The sequence below is a fragment of the Cydia fagiglandana genome, chromosome 16, assembly GCF_963556715.1.
Source record: "Cydia fagiglandana chromosome 16, ilCydFagi1.1, whole genome shotgun sequence".
Lineage (NCBI taxonomy): Eukaryota > Metazoa > Arthropoda > Insecta > Lepidoptera > Tortricidae > Cydia > Cydia fagiglandana.
This window is the reverse complement of record NC_085947.1, coordinates 7,642,159-7,658,803: the sequence shown is the minus strand read 5'-3', so window position 1 is coordinate 7,658,803 and position 16,645 is coordinate 7,642,159. Positions and strand designations below refer to the sequence as shown.

Genomic DNA, 16,645 nt, shown 5'->3' with positions numbered 1-16,645 from the left:
GAATTAGTTTTCTTATAAGCTTGGTTTACCTGTCTACCAGGATCTTATTTATTTCAGTCAGTTTCAAACTTAAAGTAAGCATCATGTAAATCATGTTACTCCTCTCTTTGATCCCGAACTAGGTTTGAACAGTCGATTTTAACAAACGTAAGAATCGTTTAGTATTTAAATTTAAATAATCATGTTAATTTGTTTAAACCGCTACATAATATTCCACTTTAGAAACTAAGTAGATTACAAATGTCCACCCCACTGTTTGTGTGTGTGCCGTTAATCCAATCCAGCAATGCAGCGTGATATTCTAAGGCAAACATCACCTATAATTTTGTTTGTAAATTACAATGTGTGGAGTACAATACATGTCTTAAAGAATGACGTTGTGCAGCTTCGCAGCTATTAGCAAAGTTATGCTTTTCCGCTACGCTATATAAATGTGCTTGTGTTTGAGATGTCTCACGATGGTCTTGAAATGTCAGTTTTTCAATAATCAATACAATAATTAACGCACCTCGAATAACGGTTCTTCACTGATATTTAAATGATGTATTCTGACGAGCATCACATTAGCTGGCGTATTTTGTAAGCACATTACCACCGCCAGGTTCCCTTCGTCTAACGTCGCTGCGGTCGTCGGCGCGGCGCGCGACGTCGCCGGCGCGCGCGCACACGCCGTCGCCGCACGCGAGCAGCGCCGTCAGCATCCTCGTGACCGAGGCGTCGCCCGACGCCGCGCCGCCGCCGGCCGCGCCGCCGACGGTGGTGCGCGTGCTGGTGCACCGCGAGAGCGACGAGCGGCCCAGCTGATCCGAGTCCGCCGAGCCTGTCGGCCAACCGCAGACTCCCCCCGAGACGGTCTAGTGTTCCGGCCCGAGTGTCAAATGTTTATCGACCGCTCGCAAGCGCGGCTGGAGTGATTGTGATTTTTTAAATTTAATCTAGCTTTATGACCACGTCTATTAATGTACGAGTGCGGCGTAGTACCCGGAACTTCCAATAGCGACGTTTTATCGTGTCTCATCAATTTTAAAACTAGATAGATATTCAGTATTCGCGCCGCTTCATAGTCGCCGGTGGATTGTACAGCTGTTTTTATGATATTTACTAGTTGTATGAGGAATCTCGATGATGGTTGTATTTGACGACTTTGTTGTAAATAGTATTTAGAATACGAGAACGACTGATACCGACACCTGAAGTCTACGGCGGGCGCTTCGTCTCCGTTTAGTTTAACCGCTATCTTAAAAATACGGCGATAAATAACAGTAGTGAATACCTGAATCGAAAAGAGCTCGGCAAGCGTAAACTCGAGTTATAACAGAGCTAAATTATAGTGAAAAATAATAAGAAACGTCAATTTTCGCCTTAGTGAAATAGAAATTAAATTGTTTATACAATTTATAGCATAGATATGGTAGATGTAGGCATCGTTTCAGTTTCACAGTGCCTCTCGCTATTTATTATAAAGAAGGGTTTCCGCGAGCGAGTTTTTCAATAGATGGCAGCACCGTGGCGAGAGGTCTAGCTGTCATAATCCACCAATCATGTTTAACATTAACCATGTTTTTTTATTGGTGGATTTTGACAGCAGCTGTCAAATAGAACTCTCGTCACGGTGCTGCCATCTAGTGAAAATCTCGATCGCGGAAACCCTCAGTAGTTAAGACGCCGGTTGTTTGCTGAATATAATTAAATCACTCGTAAAGCTGGCACGCGGTTTTATGGAATGCAATTGAATTGTGAAGACAAGCAGTGCCTTTACCACACCGGATAGACAGCGACGCTTTATGATTTTAGTGCGAATGAATTTGAACTTTAACATTGGTAATTGAAGGTTCATAATTCCAAATTCCAGTTCATTACACGAAAATCTCGCCTGGGGTTTTTTTTTCACTAGCTCAAATTTAACCTTTAAAATGATCCTGCTCGCACAAGATAGGTATACATAGGTACTTTTTTTAATAATTCACTTATGCCAGATAAAATTTGTATAAAACGTGAAGCTATGTTTGGATATCGACATTTTGAAAACTTATAGCCATCTCTTCAGTTAGTAAATGACAACTTTGATCTCTTATACATAATATAAACATGACGCCCTTAGTCACAAATTTAGCCGCTAAATTCCGCCTAGCAATAAAAATATGTAGGTACTGTATCAAAAACAACAACAAGAGACCTGACGTGGCCTTACCACGATGTCCTTATCGCGATTCTGTTTAGAACCTAAACTGAATTGCTAAGGGACGGAGTTATGCGACTTATATAGCTCCGTCCTTTAGCAATTGGCTACTTTTCTACTAGTCAAATCAGCTTCTTTTTTAGAAATGTCAAAACGATTTAGGTACTAATATTTAATTTATATGAAAACTTGTGTAGTGACATCACAGTCAACTCACCTACTTTTTATACTTCCATCCGATTTATTAAATATAAATTATGTTTAAAAATAACTGCTATCTATGTTTTCCTAATAATTATCTGGTGCTTTATTTCGTGCACGGTGTGAAATAATTTATTTTGAGTATAGGAAAGTACCCAATTCAGTTTAGGACATCATGGTAAGGCCCTGTACAGTTGTTTCTGAGCACCGTTTCCTTTCAGATGGGTTTGATAGCTATGTAATACATTAGCCTTCATTTAAAGTCATAGTAAATTAATCCTATATAATTAAGTAGGTTACCTATTTTGTAAATCAAAGTAACCTACATCGGTACATAATTTTCAATGATTGCTGGCATTTATTGAGGAGATTCATTTGTTCTAATGATTCACGTTTTTTGTACTTAGTACCTGTAACCGTAAGGACTTAAAGTTCAAAATACGAAAGCACAAAATATTAGATTAGAATGAATTATCTTTCGTGATTGTTATTGAACGTATCAGTATTATTTTACCCTTAGAAACTGCAAAAATACCTCAACATGTTTTAAATAATGTCGGGCCCGTCCACGCTTTAAGTTTCGTTAATTAATTGTAATATTAGCCGACATGCGAAAAATGTAACCTAGATCGAGGTTCAATCTTATTGTGCTACTCAGCGATAGTTTAGAAATTTTGTTAAAGTAAGGACGCCAAGAACGAATAATTTCGTACACTGAACCGCCATTTCTTATCTACTATCCTGCACATCGCCGGTCAATGCCACAATGCGAGCGGGACAGTAATAAAAATACTTATGCGCGTGCGATTGAGATAGGAAATAGCGGGTCAGTGTAAGGAATTCTTCGTGCTTGGCGTCCATTCGTTATAAGTAAATGATTCTCAAATGATAGCTTTAAGCAGGCTAGCCGAAGTGTACTTCAAATTACTTACATGTTTGCATAGTAAAAGTAAAATAGGACATATGGGTCGATCAGTTATTTCTTGTAGCTATTGAGCTCGTCAGCCAGGAGACAACTGTAACACAGTTTAGAAAAAATGTTGTATCTACCCAAAACATATCTACTACCAGGTGCTATGCTTAGATGGGTCATAGCTACTCGTGGCGGCCTCCACTAAGAACTATGTACCTACTTACAAAAGGTTTGGAGAATTTAAATCCTTGAAAATTACGGTTTTAAGTGTTACAAGGGGCGTAACCATGTAACCTAAGCGACAAGAAATAGTTGATAGACCCGCTACAATCTATATACATAAATTAAACTTCTGTGTAACAAAAGCTATTCTGCAACCTGATGTCCATTCAATGTTTCTTCCTAGGTTTGGCTTGATAAGCAACTTTATGTAAAGTATGTCGTTTTGAAGTAGGAAGTTGTTTATCAAAGACTCTGGTGTGAATAACTGTTACTAGCGTATGGGTGTCATTGACAGGAACACAGCTAATTGTTAGAACGAGAAGTCCGAACTTCATATATTACTGTATTTTTCTAGCAGTTATGTCCCTGCCTATCAGGCACATGAATAAGTCATGCATTAGGCTTTAACCCTTTTCCAGGCCGCACCAATCTACAAGATTAAATCCAAATATATTCCAATTAATCCAGCTTTGATGATTCATTTAAAGACATGTCAATTTTCCCAATCTAATTTGAATCTTAAATCGGAATGCTAAAGTTGAAATTCTAGTGGCGCGTATGTGGTCGATAAATCGTACTATGCCTGGAAAAGGGTTAACTCTTAGGAAAGTGACGAATTTCGTACATGGTTACTTTCTTTGCATGTTGCATAATTTTTATGCACGCTACGGATGTAACACCTATACACCCTGTGTCGACTACCTTCGCTAAACCAGTATTAAAAAGTGCAAAAACACTGTAATATGAATGTAAATTACATACTTAAATGATACAAAACATATTCCTTAAAAACTGTAATATTATATGTCAAGTTCATTGCTTAGAACGTACCTACTTACGTGTTGTTAGCTGCGCCAAACAATAGGTATGCATGTTTAATTTATAGTATGTAATGTAAACAATTATCCATGTATTTGATAGCAAAGAGAGAATTCAGATTCTAAAACTTTCAAGTCAGTTTTAAAAGTTTCATATCTACTCCGTAAGACCCCGCGTAGTTTTTAGCCGAATGCTATTTTGAGTAAGGACCAACTTTGTGTATTATTTTACAAATTTTACCTTTACCCAAACTTGACCAAACCCTTTTGAATTAAATGTAATTAATTTTTATGTAGACTTTTTCGAAGCCTGTTTCAAAAATTTATTGTTCTAGATTTTAGACCCTGACACCTTTTAAATTGTACTAATTTTTGTACACTACGCTTTACGACGATTTTACACCTTGCTTTCCACTTTCCATTCTGTAGTTAAAGTTAGTTCAGAAGACTATCTACTATTGAAGGAATGACTTTCTCTGTAATGTATATTGTTCATTATTATGTAAATACATAGATAAAAAAGACAATGCAATAATTTTTCATAATAATTTTATGTAGTTATATCTTTAAAAGGTTGTTAGTTATTAATTAAATCTCTATATATTATAATCATGTACGATGTACATGTAAAACTACTGTAGCTAGCGAAATTGCAATGAGCATGTGTTGATCACGGTTCATACATACAATTTTATGTAACATATTTAAATTGTATCATATGTAAATAAAAATCTTTAAGTGAGACCTGCGAAATATGATTTTCTTCCGAGGTACAAAATATAAATTAACCATGTTGAGAACTATGATTAAACAAAAATATAGAAACGCTGAATTTTTATTTCATTTTATTTGCAATTTACTACCCATAATTTAATTTATATACATAAATACATACTGATAGCTGATCTACGCTTGATGAAAGCAGTACCTACTTATTTCGGTCAGTATTAAATAACTATGAGACTGATCAAAGTATAAAATAAATCAACAATCAAATTGTACTAACATTGTTTACTTGGTGGAGACTCTAGTGCGGCGGTTCCATGCGAAATTGCTCCCATAATTCTTGACCTTATATCCCTTTTCGGTTTTCGGTACATCCAAGAACCAAGCCCATCCGTTTTTCTCGCAATGCTCAATGGCTTCCTTGGGGGTTTTGAACTGGACTTTCATGTTGGAGAGTGGGTCTCCGGTAGAGGTCCAGCCCATTAGAGGGTTCTCCCAGCGCTGGCGGTTGTCAAACTCCATCTGCCAATGGTGGATGTTGTTGGTGCCGCTCTGCATGGCGTTCTTGGGTGGCTGGTAGATGCGGACGCGACGGGTTTTGATGTGCTCCTCAGGGACACCGTTGACTGGAGAGAGGTCCACCTGAAATGGATAAATCATTAGCTATTAGGAAGAAAGGAAAATATTTATAGTCTACTTCTCCCCCTGAACCCCTGTTTAAAAATGAGTAGAAATTGAATAAAGAGGAATTAGAAAAAAATATTATACTATTAGAAGAAATTAAATTATTTTCAGAAAATATTTTTTTTTATTTCAACTAGAAACATTATACACCGTGTTTTTATTGAATTCCGTTAATTTCGGGGTATGGTTAAGAACGTTTAAGTGAACTAATTGGCATAGTTAATTTTCAAAAAAAAAATTTTTTTTTGCTTTTTTTTAAAGAAAAAATTAAGTTTAAAAAGTAATTAAATGTAGCATATAGCGTTGTTGTAACACGGGCATTACATTTAACTCAACCAAACAATTGAAATCTGTGACATATCAATGTCATTTCGAACATCGATCAACCGAGATTGTACTTAACCCTTATCTTGGCAAGGCTTAAAATATCTTAAGACTGCATCGAGCAAAATCAGCGAAAAAGGCAGTCACCGTTTAGTCGCTAGCGTTCACATCTCTTGATAAAAAAAATTATAATAAATGTCATTAATATCCCAAAGAGTGTGTTTACAACGAATCACCCTTGAAAATCTGAAATGTTTTACAATATAATAAATACACTTATGCAAAGTTGTACCTAAAACGTGATGAACGAGTGTCAGCGTTTAGTAAAATTTGTATAAAAAAATCGATGCTCATGCTATAAAATCGAGTGATTTCGAAAGCCAGATAACTGGACTACAACGAATCAGGCTTTTCCTATTTTTCCTCTTAAAGGCTACAGTGAAATTCAATCGTAAACGTAAACTTTCGTATAATTTCCATACATCCGCCATATCTGTCAAATTCTCCTTCTCCTCAGATGCCCGCTGTGGGCCGTTGGAAGCGGACGCGTACTTCTTTTTTCCAAGTTGACAGTTCGATTTGGCATATATATTGACAGAAATTCATGTCCGTATACGAATGATGATACCAGTGAAAAACTGTGTTCAAAATTAATAGGGTAAATAAATAACGTCACACGGAGATCTAGAGTCATTAAAATTTCGATTTATTTTTATTCACGAGTCATAATACTTAAAAAATATGACAAATTATTTAATAAAATATATTAATACAACCAAATCAGTATAATTAGCTTCTTCCTAATTCACTTAAAATGAAAAAAGTTTGAAGATTTGTTATTTCTTATTGGAATAAATTTTCATTGTGCTGGTATTCATATTACGTCATTTTAAAAACATATATGACATAATGTCAATATACTAGATAAACAATTTATCAACAAAATCCTTCACATTTTAGCCTAAACAATATAAACTATTAAAATTTTATTTATGAAGACGAAGCAATGTTGTTCACATAATTTCAGCAATAAAATTCTTAGTTTCAACCAGTTTTGTTGCTATTCTAAGATCTATCATGTGCTTTGAAAGTTAATGCAATGATATATCATCAAGAAATTGAAATCAAGACTCGACCTGCAGTTTCAGCGGGTTTTTGTGGCTATATCATCAGTTGAAAGAACGATATTTAAAGCCAGTGGCATCGCAGTGGTCTGGTTTACGAGTACCTATATTGGTTTCATGTGACGATGTTTATATAAATGTATCTATCAAACAACAACGTGCTTTTATTTCATTGATATTCGGTGCAAAACGATAACTCAGTAACGAAATAAAATTATCAGAAATGAATTTGGGTTTTTTCAGTGAACGTTTATATTTATGAAGTCGTTTATGAGGTCTTATGTCTTATCGGCGTGGCTTTGGCCTTTGGACATTTTTGTAATGCTTTGTAATAAGGTAGGTGAGGTATCTAAATCCCTAATTGTAATAGCTTTTTTTGAATGAATTACAATTTAATTATTTAAATAAAAAAGTGGTCCACAAACATACACATCCGCTTGGTCCGCTAAAATAATTTAAGTGCCCTACATAATAGGTATATTTAAGATTAACAATCAGTAAACATCATTAATTACGCTCAAATGCTTATGTTTCAGTACAAATTGGGTGAAATATTTCCGACATAAAACCTAAAGGTAAAAGTACAATTTGCTAAGTAAACTGTCAATCTAGATTAATTATAATAGAAAGAGTCTTATAAGTTAGCTTACTGAAGATTTTGAACAACAAATAGGTACTAAATAAAATACAATTTGTTTTTCCATGACTCATGTAGGCCGTATTTTACTATAGACCATTTTAAATCTAAGATGAAATTAATTCATGATAAAAGCTAATAAGGCCCGGTAGTATTTTCTGTTATTCTTGAACTTGTACTATGACTAATTGTAAGAAGGCCCACTGTCAGTGCCAGTAACAAGGCCCGGTTCCGAACCAACATGGTATGTTTTTTTTATAAAATGGATTTTTCAAAAGCTGTATTAAGAAACATGAACTAACTAACTAACTATTTTGGCTCAGCGATCCAAAGAGAGTCTTGGCCTCCGAAACGAGAGCGTGCCACCTGTCCCGCTCCTGCGCAACTTCCTGCCAGTTACTGACGCGAAGCTGAAGTAGATCCGCCGCCACACTGTCTTCCCAGCGATACCTGGGCCGACCCACCGGACGGCTACCAGTCGGACGTCCCAAGAACGCCTTCTTGACAGCCCGATCCTCTCCCATTCAGAGTAGGTGACCGAACCAGCGAAGTCTGTGCGCTTTCGTTTCGCCGATGATATTGGGTTCGGCCACTAACTCCTCGATCTCGGCATTTTTCCAGATCCTCCAGGTGCCGTTATCTCTCTGAATAGGTCCCAGGATCTTGCGATAAACTTTTCTCTCTGCTACCAGGAGCTGACCTTCTTCTTTTAGTGTTAGGGACCAGGCCTCACAGCCATACATTAGGATAGGCCGTATAACGGTTTTATATATCCGTAACTTTGTATGTTTGCTGAGAAGCCCGGACACCAACACTTTGTGGAGGGCTGCACTGCACCGCAGGGCGTTTTGGATGCGTATTTTGATCTCCTCCTCTCTGGTGTTTGTGTCGGTAACAGCAACAGTAGCAGTGTAAGAAACATGAACAAATGAGAAATATATATTGAATTGGTTTGGTCATAATATCCTGATTATTAATAAAACTATTTCAGTTAATATAAAGGTGGGCCTTATATGCCTCACCTGACCTTATTCGTTGACATTTAGATCCTATAACTATATTTGGTCACTTTGGCCGTCACTATCTATTTGATGCCGATTGTACTAACAATTAAAAGTACAGCTCATATGTACTTTTACCTGTACTGAAACTTAAGCATTTGAGCGTAATTAATAATGTTCACTGATTATTAACATTACGTGTTAAAGAACTGTGTCCCGATTTGGGCCATGGTGCGTCCATTAATGAATCGCATACTAACGGATAGAGGTTTACGAGTACATTCACAGAAAAATGATTATAGGCAACCCAATACTAGTGGCTTAGTTGCCGTTTAATGATTCTGAATCTGAAGATTCTTCTTGGATACTGTCAAATCTTATAAAATATGTCACCCATTTCTGTTCATGGAGGTTTTATTAGTTGTGTTAGATGCCTTGCATACCGTTATTACCAAATAATGGGCTGATAAGGCCCGGTAGCAACGAGATCGTACCGTATACCAAAAATAAGGGAAGAGGGGAAATGGTCGGCTCCCCGGTCCAATCTATGCTATATTTCTTCATGCTCTTAGCAACTAGGGCAAGTTATATATCATTTTTGTATAATCTAGGGACGAGGAATTCAGTTTTTAAATAATCGTTATAGGTATGTATAACGATTCATACAAATAAACTGATTTTTGCACAATAAATGAATATTATATGTATTTTTTTACAATCACAGTGTGGTGATTTGTACTAAATAAAAAAATTGTTAAATTTTGCTCATTTATTCTCCATTCTAAAAAGTATCACTATAAAATAGGCACTCATATATTTTTTCTGAATAATAATTGTGGCACCGCACGTGGCAAGTCAAACATTAAATATTGAAATAAAATTAAATAAAATAATCATCTGGCATTTGAAAAGTGTGAATACAATGTTTTTATATTTTACAGATAAATTACAGGTGATAATTTTACAAATGAAATGAGTTTCTGCCACCAGTGCCACCCTATTATAAAGCCTTAGAGGATATAACCAACGGAGACGCCATGTCTAAAATTTTCGGTACAAAATAGTCTGCCGTTTTTTGCGGGGGAGGGGCACATCAAATGTATAGGTACGTCAAGTCAGCCAAACGTCAGTCCATACATATGGTTGACATGTGGTTGACCATTGGCCGCCTATTTTCGACAGAGGGGAACGCCTGTTAATGGCGGCTCCATTGTTAATTACTCCGAGTATAAAGCAGTAGACTTTTTTAATAATAAGGTATGCCCACCAAATACGCTCATAAGAACGATATATTCTATCGATATAGGCTATGAACTATCTAATGATATACAGGGTGTAATCGTTAAGTGTAGTCAGGCTATAATTCCGTAAATATAACAGATATCAGAAAATTTCGAATTGATATAGAGAGCGCGTAATCCAATGAGTAAAATACATTAATATTTTTATTCATAAAAGCAGAAATATCCCAAACATTAACTTTAAACCCTCCCTAACTCCTAAATATTTAGTACGATGACTCACCCCTCAAAGAACGTTGGTGTCGTAAGAGATAAAACTGCTTGAGATTATTATTTAATAAACGGTAGTTTTATTATTCTATTACAGTTTACTATCGCAAATAATGAATCTCAAGCAGTTTTGTCTCTTAGGACACCGACGTTCTTTGAGGGGTGAGTCGTCGTACTAAATGTATGGGAGGGTTTGAAGTTAATGTTTGAGATATTTCTACTTTTATTTAAAAAAAAGTTATAAATGTAATTTTACTCATTGGGTAACGCACTTTTGATATCAATTTGAAGTTTTCTGATATCTGTTATATTTACGGAATTATAGCCTGGCTACACTTATTTGTTTATTTGTTTATTTATTAGGATCACCAACAGAAGATACAATTTACATACTAAATATAAGTAACATACTAAGAGGGCACATTTATTATTGCTCCCCCACTTACAGGCAATCACAGCATGCATTAAGTATTATAATGTATAATTTACACATTTAAGTTAACACTCAAGAAAAAACTAACTAAGTATAAGTTACAATAATTAGAATAAGTCACTATAAAATACTAATTAACAACTCAATATTAACAATAATTTTTCCACACAACGTAACTAAGGTGAGTTAGACGAGCTAGCTGAGGTTGCCCGCAGATAATAATTTGTTTTTAAATGAGGCTTCACTGTCGTGAAACACATCCAGTGAGGGGACAATGTTAGCATGCTTGTTGTATAGGCGAGCAAGGCGAGGCAGAGGGGAGTGAGCTAATAGGTTAGTTCGACTACGACGCACATAGAGTAAGGCACAAGGATAACGTGGCAAACGAGACGGCACTTTTAGCCCTATCTGACTAACCATATGCATACAATCAATCTTGTTGTTTAGAAGCTTATGCATGAACATCAGGTCCAGCATAATACGCCTACTACTAAGAGATATTAATTTAAATTGTTTAAGTCTTGTATTATATCCTTGGCGGCCTGTTCCAAAGCGATACGCAAGATGTCTAGTAAATCGTTTTTGCAGTCGTTCAATCCTTTCAATATGTACTTTGTAACTAGGATTCCAGATAATGCTACAGTACTCTAGTTTACTTCTTACAAAACAGTTAAAGAGGGTCACCATTGTTGAACATTCTTTAAACTCCCTAGCACATCTTAACACAAACCCTAGAGATTTAAAGGCAGCATTTATTGTTTTATCTACATGACTCACAAAACGTAATTTGCTGTCCATTGTGACACCCAAGTCTCTTATTTCATTGACTTCCTGCAAAGCCTTGTTGAGAATGAAGTATTTTGATGGTATAGGATTTTGTTTCCGATTAAATTTTATGTGGTAACATTTACTAGGGTTCAGAACCATTTTGTTAGTCCTACACCACTTTACTAATACGTCCACGTCCTCTTGTAACAGATGGACGTCCGACGGATTTTTTATTACCCGTACCAATTTTAGATCATCCGCAAACAGCGATACAGCCGAATTATTGAATTCATAGGTAATGTCGTTAATAAATATGTTAAAAAATAATGGCCCCAAATTAGACCCCTGCGGTACACCGGAGAGTGCCGTGTAGCAGTCCGACTGAGTGCCTTCAATTACCACAGTTGAAGGTCTGCCCTGAAGGTAAGACTGGCACCAATTAAGTAACCTACCTGTAATGCCGAAATTGTGCAATTTATTAATTAAGATTTTGTGATTAACCTTATCAAAAGCCTTCGAAAAGTCAGTGTAAACCGCGTCTACCTGATGACCACCATCGACAGCTTCTGTAAGGTCAGTGACGTAGCTAAAAAGATTTGTACAAGTCGATCGCTTGGGCATAAACCCATGTTGATATGGAGAGAGCCCGCCTTTAACCTGATCAAATAGTGCAGCATACACCAGCCTCTCGAACACTTTGACCACCGAAGACAATATGGAAACGGGTCTATAATTTGCAACTAATTCCCGACGGCCGCTTTTAAATACCGGAATAACTCTGGCTCGTTTCCACGCTGATGGGAATAACCCTGACTTAAGAGATGCATTATATATAATCATAAGTGGCATGGAAAGTGACTTCGCGCAGTTTTTTAGAAATACGGGGGGAATATCATCTGGGCCTTTACCCTTCGTAGCATTTAACCTTCGCAATTGTAATTCAACCTCAAACTGTGTGAAAGCTAATACACCAGATACATCTCCCGTCCGTATTACAGCTAGTTCCCCGCTACTCCAATTTGGTTGATATACACTATTATTCGTATCGCTGTCATCATACACTGAACTAAAATGCTCTGCAAATAAGTTACCAATCTCACTAGAATTACTAGCTTGTTTATCCTCATACAACATGACTGGAGGATAATTTGAACTATTTTTACGTATGTTCTTAATATGGGTCCAGAAATACTTAGGATTTTTTTTAATCTGTGATTCTATAGAATGTATGTAACTATTGTAACATGTTTTCATAATCTTTTCACAGTCAACCCTCAGGTAATCAAACTCTAGCTTATCTAGTGGATTTTGGTACTTTTTAAATCTAAGGTGATATTTGTGTTTTCTATTTAAAAGATATATTAGATGAGTTGAGTACCATACCGGAAAGGCACGGTTGCAATTGTGTTTAGTCATGGGCACATTTCTTTTGATTATGTCACGCAAAATCTCATAGAACCTTTCTACCATTTCATCTATATCGCTATATTTGTCTAGTACGTCGCGCCATGAAATTTTATTTAACTCTCTTACAATAATGTCATAGTCAGCTTTATAAAAATTAAAATTGGAACTAGATTTATTTATCCTAGGCACTATTTTACCAGGTAATTCAATTACTAAGTCCAACGGCGGGTGAAAAACATCTGTGTGTTTAATCGGAGACAAGCTTTCTGAAACTCTTAGAATAAACACTTAACGATTACACACTGTATAAGTTACTTCAGGACGCGCCATGGACCAGAACCCATACTATCCGGGACACAGTTCTTTAATATTATGTAGGGCTAAAAAGGCCCTCTGTCAGTGCGGGTGACAAGGCCCGGTCCTGGGCCTTATTGAACGTATGAGATGAAATCATCATCATCATTTCGGCCTATATACGTCCCACTGCTGAGCACAGGCCTCGTCTCATGCGCGAGAGGGCTTGGGCTATAGTCCCCACGCTAGCCCAATGCGGATTGGGATGAAATGAGATGAAATAGTACATTTATATATTTTAATATAGGTAATTATGAGTTATTTGATTTCCCAATAAGTTTTAAGTAAGCATCACTTACTGACTTACAAAAGTATAAGTGTAGTACCTGAATTTTATTAGATGTTTTTAAAGCTTTATTATTAACAGAGCTTTAAAAATTTAGTTATAAGTGAAATTAAATAAGCGTCTTTAGTTGTAAAAAAATATGTTACAAGACCTATAAGTAATAAAGGGATAATTTTAGATATAGTCCACTTTTTTCGAGTAGATAGATGAGATGATTTCTTATATTTTTAATAATAAAACTCCTAGGTTTAATTCGGTCTGTCTACAAACCGCATACCTACCATTGCCCACCACCACACTGTTAACTGACAGTCCGTAAACCTTATTACAAAAGGCATAAGGTCCACCGATGGACAGTTAAGAGCGTCGCCGTTTTGAACCTATCTTAATACAAAAGTCAACAACGAAAATAATTAATTACCTAATACGTCACATACCTATGACATGACATGAACAAACAAGGAAAGCTATATATAAAAAAGTGTTTTTTCTCTGTCTTCTCACAAAGGAAAGCTGTGACAGTTTGAATTCCTCAAAGAAGGTTAGTAGTTAACACTAAACTCGAAGCAGCACCTTTAAAAAAACATTAGGGGTCACTGACCTGTCCCAGTAAATTGAGGTAGTGTGCGTGAGCTGCGTTTGTGTGTGAAATGGGGTAATTTGACAGAATCTGAAAATTTACCCTCCTCTACGCCCTCTTAAATATAAACATTTTTTTAGTTTTTTGTCACCTATTGAGCATACCAGACTATTAAAAAATAAGAAAAAAATTCCAAGATTTTCCAGTTTCGGAAAATCATATGTATCATATTTGATACAATGCCAATAACTCGACAAAATAGTTACCTACTTTTTAGAAGAAAAATGAAGATTTTAATAAAAATAAAACATGTAATGCAACAGAAATTAGCATTTACTGCTAATTAAATGCAATCTAAAGCATCAGATGACTATTAAACCTGTAAAAATAAATTATATCTACGAATACCTGATCACATGGGCGGAAAATTAGATCCCGTAAAGTTTCAAAAAAGTCGTCAGCTAAAACTTGAGAAAAATATGAAAAGTAAACAAATCATTAAAAGTAAAAAAAAAAATACATTTTTTTTACTTTGGAGTCATTTTTTGCCATACACATATTTTTCCGTGCTACGGGCTACGGCGTAGCAATAATGCTACGCCGTACGAATATATAGTTAAATAACATCTAGTACTTAAAAAAATCAAAGTTTAATGACTAAATAATACGACAACTAATATTAAATAATTGAAGCATGTTTTGTAACCCCACAAAAATAAAAAAAATATAAAATTATGTAAAAATATTTTGACGATAACTTGGCAATGTATTAAATGTAATACAATCCTTTCGATATGTGCATTTCTGAGTTCTTGGCAGTGTATCAAATATAATACATAACAGTTTCATGTAAGGTTCTGTGTATTAAATGTTTTTAAATTCGAAGGCATCATAAATATGTATGCACTAAGAGACAGTAAAGATATCAAAATGTAGATTATGGAAAAATATATACTAACATAAGAAATAAATGCAAAACTTCCAGTACGAACCGAAATCTATTGTTTCCGCGGCGCCATGTTGATTATTACTAATTAATTTACAATGACACTCGTGTCAATTATTTTTTTCTATAAGTAAGGAGGGTAGCTCGACATATTGATGGCAGAATTATTGTGTTAGGTAATAAAGTGAACCTGCTAGATTTTTTTAAGTTCCATGTATCACGGGTGTTACGATGCCAAGATAAGGGTTAAGTTTAGTAGCAAATGTATGAACTCATTCTTAACACTAACCAATATGTAAACCAGCCCTAAGGCAAGTGTACACGCTTGTAGAGGCCTTATAGGAAAAAAATAAATTATTGATTATCTCCGAAATGGAGTTAATTAGAACATCGGTGTCTTTGAGAAAGTTACTTAATTTAAGCTCAGGAATGCACCCTTGAAATTAACGGAAATCAAAAAAAACACGGTGTATAAATTATAAACTGTGTATAAGTTAAGAATTATTATGTTGGCAAACAATGTATTTAAGCCTTTATAAGGCAGAGGGAATATATTTCCCATCTAATTTTGAACTTTAACTTAAAGTGATAGGGTTCATATTTGCATAATTCCTGACAGCCTTATGCCTTATAAAGGGTTAAGCAGCTATTCAAAGAAATCTAAAATGCTTTTAAGGATATCTCTATAACCATGGGGGCTGGACTGGGGGGTAGCCAACAGTCCATAGAGTAAACCATTCACCACCATTCATTGTTCAGAATTAATGGGGATATTATTTGAATGTCTCTTATACCTTGCAATAACATTTTGAGAATCATGAAGAAATTGACAATCAATAAGAATTGTTTAGGAAAGGCAAACTAGAAAATGCAGATGGAATAATACAAATAAAACAATGTTGTCATGCGGTGCACCTTTGAGTCAATAATTTGATGATAAACTGGCATGTATGCAGTTGATTCTCATGTAGGCACAAGTTACCTTCTCAGGGACCACTATGGTTGACTCCAACGCCGACTTCTCTCGTGCTTCCTGGGGCAGCGCCAAAACTGCATCGTTATCGATCTTCGGAGCTTCATTTACACTGGATGGATCGGCACTCCAGCGAGGGACACATGTTGAGAAGGCTGGGACAGACCTGTTAAACTTCATTTCATTAGAAATGGCGCAGGAATATATAACTTGAGCCTGAAATTTACACTATTCGTACCTACCTTGTCAATGATCCCTTAGCTAGACTAGCACTATGTCTAATTACTTGGAACATTGCAAATTATTTTTACGTAACAATCAATGCAAATAAAATTTCTGCGTTTTCTCCGACAAAACACTTTATTCGGTTGACATCTGTCAAGTGTCATAAAAATAGACAACTCATTTTGACATTTTGATTTTTATTCGGTATCGATTTCCTATTCAAGCTCATCATATAAAAACAGTTATCAATTTTAGCGTCAGAAAGCAAAATTGACGTTTTAAGCACTAACTCAAACGACGTAGATATTCCACATTGACAGAAAATGTCAATAA

The 16,645-nt window shown here is 35.8% G+C and overlaps 2 protein-coding genes across 7 annotated transcripts in view; one reads left to right on the top strand and one right to left on the bottom strand.

Annotated features, from left to right (window-relative positions):
• LOC134671827 (sodium channel protein 60E-like) overlaps positions 1-4,117 on the top strand; it is a 110,303-nt gene extending 106,186 nt beyond the window's left edge. For 5 of the 6 annotated variants that reach the window (XM_063529661.1, XM_063529660.1, XM_063529663.1 and 2 more), the window contains one exon: positions 602-4,117. In XM_063529661.1, coding sequence (XP_063385731.1) covers positions 602-804 — 203 coding nt within the window. In that variant the 3' untranslated portion in view covers positions 805-4,117. The remainder of the gene's footprint in view (positions 1-601) is intronic. The other variant, XM_063529664.1, reaches the window with a different exon arrangement.
• Positions 4,118-5,327: 1,210 nt separating this feature from the next.
• LOC134671853 (NADH dehydrogenase [ubiquinone] iron-sulfur protein 4, mitochondrial) lies at positions 5,328-16,469 on the bottom strand. Its single transcript, XM_063529707.1, has 3 exons — positions 16,330-16,469; positions 16,097-16,253; positions 5,328-5,701 (listed from the first exon to the last, which is right to left on the bottom strand). The coding sequence occupies exons 1-3, from the start codon at positions 16,380-16,382 to the stop codon at positions 5,345-5,347; spliced, it is 567 nt and encodes a 188-aa protein (XP_063385777.1). The 5' UTR covers positions 16,383-16,469; the 3' UTR covers positions 5,328-5,344.
• Between the last annotated feature and the right edge of the window lie 176 nt (positions 16,470-16,645).